This window comes from Rhea americana, unplaced genomic scaffold (assembly GCF_003343005.1).
Source record: "Rhea americana isolate MKP2758 unplaced genomic scaffold, rheAme1 scaffold_26, whole genome shotgun sequence".
Taxonomy (NCBI): Eukaryota; Metazoa; Chordata; class Aves; order Rheiformes; family Rheidae; genus Rhea; species Rhea americana.
Window position 1 is genome coordinate 7,307,596 of NW_028186379.1, and position 8,346 is coordinate 7,315,941.

General features: G+C 44.0%; 1 protein-coding gene and 1 non-coding gene across 2 annotated transcripts in view; one reads left to right on the top strand and one right to left on the bottom strand.

Annotated features, from left to right (window-relative positions):
* The window catches only part of RAPGEF5 (Rap guanine nucleotide exchange factor 5), a 167,334-nt gene extending 162,287 nt beyond the window's left edge, over window positions 1–5,047 (top strand). Inside the window, exon 29 of the mRNA XM_085307610.1 lies at window positions 1,392–5,047. Coding sequence (XP_085163736.1) covers window positions 1,392–1,510 — 119 coding nt within the window. The 3' untranslated portion in view covers window positions 1,511–5,047. The remainder of the gene's footprint in view (window positions 1–1,391) is intronic.
* A 1,024-nt stretch (window positions 5,048–6,071) lies between these two features.
* On the bottom strand, window positions 6,072–6,153 carry TRNAS-GCU (transfer RNA serine (anticodon GCU)). Its single transcript has one exon. It is a non-coding gene; the product is annotated as a tRNA-Ser (tRNA).
* Window positions 6,154–8,346: the final 2,193 nt, after the last annotated feature.

Below are 8,346 nucleotides of genomic sequence, written 5' to 3' on the forward strand. Positions count from 1 at the left end.
AAGCAGCCTGAACAAATAACATAATTGAAGCTTTTGTAATTTCAGATGTTAGTGAGAATGTAAATAATTTTCATTGTGTTCAGTACAGCTGCCRTGAACATATTCCCTAAGAATTCTGGCATTCTGACACAAATGTATCACATTATCCTATTCTTTCCCACATCCCTGAAGTCACATAAGTGCTTAGAAATAGCTTCTGGAAATAGCTGCCTTTAGCAGTGGCACACAAAACTGGCTGTCTTGACATCCTCTGTTACTTGTACAGCATCAGATAGGGCTCTTCACAAAMAAGCGGGGTGGTTGGGTCCTAAAAGGCTTCTCGTTTAGCTGGAGTATGTGGARAAAAGGATGATAATGAAACAAGAGAGAGGGAGGGAGCGTGCAGCTAAGCTGATTGGTTTGGGGATTTTTGAGTTTTTTTCTTTTTTCTAATTTATGGTAATAGTATTAAGAATTCCTTGAGGACATGGACTAAAGTGGAGCTCTCCAACCTTTGCTAGCCTGCCAGCAGTGCGACAAAGTAGACTTCTGTGGGCAACGTATCTCTTTGTCTCCTCTGCCAGCCGTGTTGGGTCTCAGTAGCAATGGGMTTAGCTCTTCCTTTTCCATTTCCGTGGGTGGCCAGCAGTGCTGGAAGGTTTCACAGGCAGCGAGTTCCCACAAGTCAGGGCTGGGCCTGAAGATGGTGGCAGATCACAGCTGCTGTTGCAGCTACCCTTCGATTTGTCTGTTCCACAGCTAATTCCTCCTGCCGTGGACGCTCCCATGGCATAGCAGCATGACTCTCATCTCTATTACTAGATCAGAAATCAAAAGCATAACAGATCAAAGCCCAGGGGCCTGTCAAAAGAGCTTTGAAGAGCTTTAATATCCATCTGCTGCGCTGTCACCTTTCCCCTGCTCCCAAGGAAGTGATTCAGGGGCCTGCTGGCTTGTATATTTGTGTTAAGATTGTTTAAAAGTTACAAGCTAGATCATCCCCCCCGTGCTCAAGGTCCCTCTGTGCTGCCAGAGCAGCACAAAGGAAACTTTGAACCATGCTTACAAGGGACAAATTGTCCATACTCCCGGCAGGAGGAAACCGTCCACACGGGCACAGGCAGTCCTTTGCCACCCACTTTCCTCTCCTCCTCTGCATTTGTGCACGCAGGCTGCTGCTACGTCTGCAGACCAGTATCACCTTCTCCTTGCTTTGTTCTCCCTTTTTCTGCTTCTAGCTGGTACCTCATGTATTGTACTTAAATAGCAAGTCCTTTCGGTCACTGGCAGTCTTTTCTGTGARTATTCGGCACCGGACACTTTGGCACACCTGGAGCTTCGAGATGCGATGCCAATGCACAGAATCATGAAGCAGGCAAAGCACAACTCATCCCCCGTCTCCTCTCTTGCAGGCAATGAAGTTCCTTCAAAAGAGCATCACGAGCTGAAGCCATACGTCCATCACCTGCATGTCATCGACAACCAGCAAGCTCTGTTTGAGCTTTCTCACAGGATAGAGCCGCGAATGTGAGCGTACACAGCTTCATATAACCTTGTAACTGCAGCACTTTGAATTCAGTGAATGTTTATGCCAAGCATGTTGCTTCCCTATATACGAACAGTTTACTGAGTTTTATCAGTATCTCATGCAACATACACAGGAGAGTCGAGCAGAGCAAGCAGAGGAGCTGTTCACAGAATTGCAGGGCAAGCCTGGTGCCATCCCCACTTGTCACCACAACAGGAGGGAGCGGAGCAGCCACCTTTGAGCTCAGGAGCTTGGTCTCTGTGAAAATATTGTTTGGTCCAGTGTAGCTTTCAATGCAGATTCTGACAGTATTAGAGTGAAAGGAAGCTTCATGTCACAGCCGCAAAACATTTCAGCAAGCGACATGCAACAAGGGGATTCGCAGTTCACCGCAGTACGTACCTCACTAATTCAAGGCTGCCAGAGTTTTCTTGCCAAAAATACTGTGCAATCCATACAGTTTTCCTGAGTCCACCGGCGCATCTTATTTGAGATAAGTGCAGACAACGAAGAATGGGAATATAAAAAGACAGTGCACCATGTGAGACTCACTAGTGTGTTGTAATTTTGAAGTCAGAAGCAAACAGTTCACACTGTTATGGTCCCTTAAGAGTCTGCTTTATAAAACGCACTATCAGAGCTAATCCACTTCTGTTGCAGTTCATTGACACAGTTGTTTGTAAACTAAAACTCTTATTTTCTCCCTTTTCAGTTATGTCAGATTTACTMCTAGCTCCTGCAGTTAACATGCTGTAAATTATTATAGCAGGAGCTGTTTTYTGCTTGGATTATGGACTTTTTTTGTGTCTATTCAGGGGCAATGTCTAGGTTCCCTGTGTACGTATCTAACCTCCTGGAAGTACTCTGTTTTAATTTGCACACKCTTCTAGTTCTTACAGAACAAGTGGGTGCACCTCACAGGGTACCCGTGCACACACCAGGCTCTCAGCCAGGTCCCCCTAGCCAGTTACCATGAAGCTAAAAGTAGTACTTACGGGCATGTTCTGAGAGAGCATTTCTAAAGTTGACCTACGTCTAAGCACTCCTGCAACTTAGCTCTGGTTTTCAGTGCTAAGGAGTTGCCCTGAAGTAGTCTAGTGCAYGCCACGGGCAATGTGCGGTGTGCTCCCCTGTCTAGCACATGGCTATGCAGTGACGTGCAGTAACAGTCTCTTTGCAGAGCAGGGTGGGTACACTGCCTTGCTTGCCCGTATCTGTTGTATGTTTTCCACATCAGGAAGACTTTTAAGAAAATGCTCCCTTACTGAAATGTGGGCCCCCTGAAGCAGCATGCTCTTTCACCATTATGTGAACTCTGGTTTAAGGGGATTTAAGAAAAGCAGCTTTAACAAGTCGTCTGTGGGGGAATCTGTAGGATGCATTCAGTTTTCCCATCTGTGAAATATTGTATAGAACTATTGTAAAGGAAACAAATGTTTCGGAAATGTATTTGCTTGTACTTTGTTATTATCAAATACTATATGATTTTTTTTAGAAAAAAAATCTTCTTTTTACCCAGTAAAAAGAAAAAAATAAACTCTTGCTGGCCATGGAGTAAAAATTTCCTATGTTCTTCTGTAGATGTGACTGCACATATTGTAAATAACTCCTTTTGTGCAAACAGACCAAAACTGTTCAGATCAGGATACTAGCTGGAGTGGACTCCTTTTTACAGTATAAAAACACAAGCAACAAATAGTGTTTGTTTCTTGTTTTTTTGCAGTTCTTCCTCTGGCTACAGTGCTCTCTGAATCCCCTGCTGGGGTTGTTTGCTGGTTCTTGAGCTCCCCCTTGTGAAATCCCTTTATTGCGGCATAATTTTCTGGATCCTGCATGTAGACCCGACTGTGTGCTTTGGTTCATTTGGGATAACACTTTATTCCACAGGTGGTTCTGTTGAAATCTGTGAGGAGGAGAGCATAAGAAGATTTTCAGTGCAAGAAAGTGGCTTAACTCTCAGTTCCCTGCACTCTTGGCTCTGTAATAGTTTTGGTAGTTACAGCTGGTGAAACAACAGTGGTGCCAGAAAAAAGTAAAAGACAAAGAAATGAAAGAAGGGAGTGAAAAACAGAAGAAAAGAAAAAAGACTCAAGTTTTGATTTGGAAATATGTGAAAGCCAGCTTGAGGGCTCCTCGCTCTGCCAGTTCAAACTGGTCTGAAGTACGTTGATGGGCCAACTTCGTTCCAGCAGGCTTCCAGCCAGATTAGATATCAGCTATCTGCAGTGCTGTAACTTTATACTAARTCAGGTATTGTCTACCCATTGCAGCTGGCATAAAATCAGTTTGAAGGCACAAAGCCAACATTAACTCTGTAATCTGTGTTCTGGCTAATAGGACTATTGTTTAAAACATTACAAACCAGTTTTCATAGTGGCCTTTATTATTTGGATACAACTTTCAAGTCTGAGGGGCCAACTTTGGGGCATTGATTTCACACTGAGAATATGGACCTTTTAACTCTAACCATAACAGAAAAGCAAATAGCCTGAACCTCTGTAGTTCATGTGTCTAACAAATAAAGGCCCACTGGAGTCTTCGTTTGACAGCTGAAGTATTGCAGAGCTGGACTTCAGACTGGCAAGCAGCTTGAAGGTGTGGTGTTTGGGAGGAGAGTTAGAAATAAACCCCATGAAAAAGAGAGGAACACTATATGGCCTCTCCCAGGTTCAAGGACTGGTAATATTGTGGTTTTTAATCATACTTACCTCCCCAATAGCACAATTACATTACGTAGGATAAAACCTGTGAATCTCTTAAGTTCAGTCTTCCACAGTCACACCTGGGGTTATATTTTCTGCATGTTTTCTTGAGTAGCTAGGAGGAGTAGTAAGACAAAACAAAATAAAAAGCTGGGTCACTCTATAGCTCTTTGATGTGGGATTTTGCTGCATCGAATTTAGATGCTTCTATGACACATCCTTTTGACTCCAGCCCCATCTCCGATGATAGTACAAATTCCATTTGCATGACAGTGGCAAAAAGAAAAAGTGTTACTAGAAACAAAAATACATATGCTGCTGTAAAATTACAAAGAAAGATGTAAATACTAAACATTTTAGCAGAGAAATATTTATTTGCATAGCCTATTTATTGTCCTCTTATTACACTGTTAAGAAATACTGGGATGAAGTCAATGAGCTGAGGTAAGGACACCTGCCTGTTATGTTCTCTCTGAGTGCCATAATGCTGTCATCTTGCATTAAGTAATAAAACAGAAAACCCCAAATCAAGGTATTAACCTAAATTCTCAGGGACTACAGCTAGTAGTTATCCACCATTATGAGACCTGGTATGTATGAAATAGTCTGATTTACCAGAATCAATGTTGCCAATATTTTTTTTCCATATTTCATGCTTGTCTGCCTCTGTACATATTACTGTGTTGTGTATTTATGAGAGCTAGTAAGCAATAATTTATATGTCAAAATGGCCAAGCAATACAAGGTTAAAACTTGTAGAAGCAACTGTTACATTTATCTTGCATTTTCCAGTGTTTTTTAATATTGCTTTTCAAAATATAAAAACTACCTTAATGAACTCTGAGCTCTGTGCCTTCATGCTTATCACACACAGTTATTGTTCCTAACTGGAATATTTTAYGCTTGTACTTCCAGTCATTCAGTTCTGCCAAACCTGTGCTGTTTGCGAGGTGAGTGCAACCCAGCAGGCGCCTGGTTAGAGCCTCGGGAGCCTGTTCCCACTCAGAGCTGCTTGCCCATCTCTGCTCGATGGGACTTGCTGGTGCCAACATATATTCCTGACAGAGACAAAAGCAGAGATGATGTTAAGAGGGCCCTCAGTCATGCCTTCTCATCACAGCACAGTCTTAAATGCGGCACGGAGCCACCACTTAAGCCCCTGTGGGAGAGAGGAGAGGTGTCTTCAGATCCCTGGAGTCTGTGTAACAGGACATGATTCTCTTGGTGAGAAGARTAAGTGCTTTCCTCTGGCAAAGGGTGGTCCTGCTGGCCTTGCRTCCTCTCCTTCCTCTCGAGTGATCTGCAGCAGGGAACACAGAGCCGGCAACGGGCAGAGTGCTGCAGAAGAGAGCTGAAAGCTTGCCCTTTCCTTCCACCCTTCCTACAAATCCCATGAACCACTAGCACAAACCTGGCTAACTCTCTAATGCTTGGTACTTAGGGCATGATGTTTGTTCAAGGTGCTTGACAAACAGCAACTATTTAATCCTTTAGGTGCTTAGTCTCAAGCCTAATCCACATGGCRTTTGTGCCAGTGTAATTGTTTGGGTAGGGTGAATTTTCACTGGAATAATTAAACCAGCCCAAGCACAAATTGCTGAGGCAGATATACTGATGTTTAAACATAATTTCACAGAATGGTTGAGGTTGGAAGGGACCTCTGGAGATCACCTAGTCCACCCCCCAAGCAGGGTTGCCTAGAGCATGTTAGACAGAATTGCATCCAGGYRGGYTTTGARKATCTCCAGAGACTGAGACTCCACAACCTCTCTGGGCAACCTGTTCCAGTGCTCTGTCACTCTCACAGTAAAGAGGTTTCCCGCATGGTGGAACTTCCTGTGTTTCAAAAGCCACCATGCTGCCGACGAGGATGGGATTCGAACCCATGCRTGCAGAGCACAATGGATTAGCAGTCCATCGCCTTAACCACTCGGCCACCTCGTCCACATTTCTGCCACAGCTAGGGAATCTTTTCCAGATCCAARTGTGCAGGCCAAAGACTTTATACTCCCAGCTGTTCACCACTGTCCCTTCTTTGGAGCTCTCCACGATTTTTTCTCAGGAGACCTGGAGAACATTTCCTAACCTGGGGCAGTTAGAGTCAACTGGGTTAGTTCAAACTCTCTATGGCTGCACTGTGAGCAGCTAACTTTTCACTGAAGGCCTTTCCTTCCATCCTGTTGGCCTTGCTGAGAGAAGTTGTCACAGGCAGATACAGTGATGATGYTTTAAGACCATTTGCAAAAGGGAACATGTGTGTAGGGTTGAAAATAGCCTTCTTACAGCTCCAGCTGTGCCAGAAGAGCCATAAGAAGAGGCTGCTATACTCACTAGCTCATCTCCAGATAGTGYCCCTTCAAGACGTTCTTGCTTGAACTATTTGAACGGGACTCCTACAGTGACTACCATTTCACACTGGAGAATAAGATGACAGCCTGTCACACGAATAGCTACAGTAATATGRTGAAACACCTTTTATTTTATCAGAGTTAAGGGAACCATCCGGTTCAGTTAATACAGTCTGGAGAGCTGAGAAGACTTGCAGAGGTAGGCCCAATACACAATCCCTGAAGCAAGGCAAGAAGTGTGCTCCRTATTTTCTCCTGTCTGAAAGAAGATCGCTCGGTTTCATAAAACTCTTACAGAAGTCCAGAAAGCCTCGCAAGAGTGACCAGGAGAATTAGCCTTTCAGAGCCTGTCAAACGGCAGGGGATGGGAATGAAACRGCCTATACACGTTCTCTTAATTTTCATAGCTCCTTGCACAATACCTTTGAAGGATGTTTCTGGTAAGTAGTTTTAGCTGGCTGTTCTGCTATGAGGTCTATACTACCACTTACACATTAGGCACCAGGATCTTTGCACAGATCATCTCAGGCTCCTTGCAAATTTGTGCAATTTGGAAGCTGGTTGGGCTTGCACATTTTTTTTTTCATTCCTCCCCCATCCCAGGCAGATTACTGAAGAAGGGAAAGGGGCACCATCTTGATAGCCTTAGAAGGTCCCTTTGTTCTGTAGGGTGCTGCTGACCCTTTCCATAGCCACTTTTCCTGGGGGAATCCTCAGGGTGGAAACAATCCTTGTCCTTAGCTCTCTGATGAGAAATGGCAACAGTCATGGAAAAATCAGGCAGATAAGACCCAGGAAAGCTTTCGTTTTGGGGGCAGAAGAGAGAAGAGACATTCAAGGGATCCCATAAATCCAGCAGGCTAGGAGGAAGCTTTGTGTTCTCCATACAGCTCTGACTCAATGTACTGGTATATTTGACTGCTTCAGTTGCTACCCTTTAGGGAGAAGTGGACTGTGCAAGTTTTGGTTGTCAATAAGACTGATTCCTACTGTGGACTGGCTTCAGTGCTCAGTGTCATCCTGCTGTCCTAATCTTATCTCAGTGAAGTCAAAGCAGTACTGGAGCTGCTAAGACACAGTTAACTTGCGTAGTTTAGAATAGAAGTTTAGTAACAAAACAAAGCTTTTTTTTTTTTTTTTTTTTTTTTAACTCTCTCTAGTATAAAAGTGTGGATTCAGTGGTGGAAGCTTAGAGAAGCAAAATGAGCAAGATGTCTTTGGTTAGAACCAGATGAGCTAAACCACAGTGAAGAACAGTCACTGTCCTATGAATAGCTAAATCTTAGATGACGGCCTTTGTAAGGAGACATGTTTTAGACGGTACGGTCTTTGGAATAGGTTTTCTTTTTGTCTCATACCTGAAGTCTTGCAGAAAATTGTGCTTCTAAAACCTGAGCAGCTTGGTTTGTTACTCTTGGTCATCTGCTATAGCTCTGTCACCATGACAAGCAGCCTCTTTGTAAGCTGCAATAAGGAAGTAAGGCATAAGGAAGTAAATGGCACTGCAAACAAGGACAAATCCTGCCACTGAGCCCTGCTGGAGTGTGGAGCTGCCTCCTGAGGGAAGTGGGTTACACAGGAGCATTGCAGAGCATGGAGAACTGACAGAAACAGAACTTGCCCCTTTAGCCTGGTGGGAAGCGGCTCTTGAGAGAGGGAGCGCCAGCTGGGACGGATGGCATGAAACACACCGTACTACAGACAGCCGTGCTTCACTGCACAGCAATTCACCAGAAAATGTAAATAGGGATGATTCAGCCCTAGAAATGACAAAGAATGGGGCAGCAAA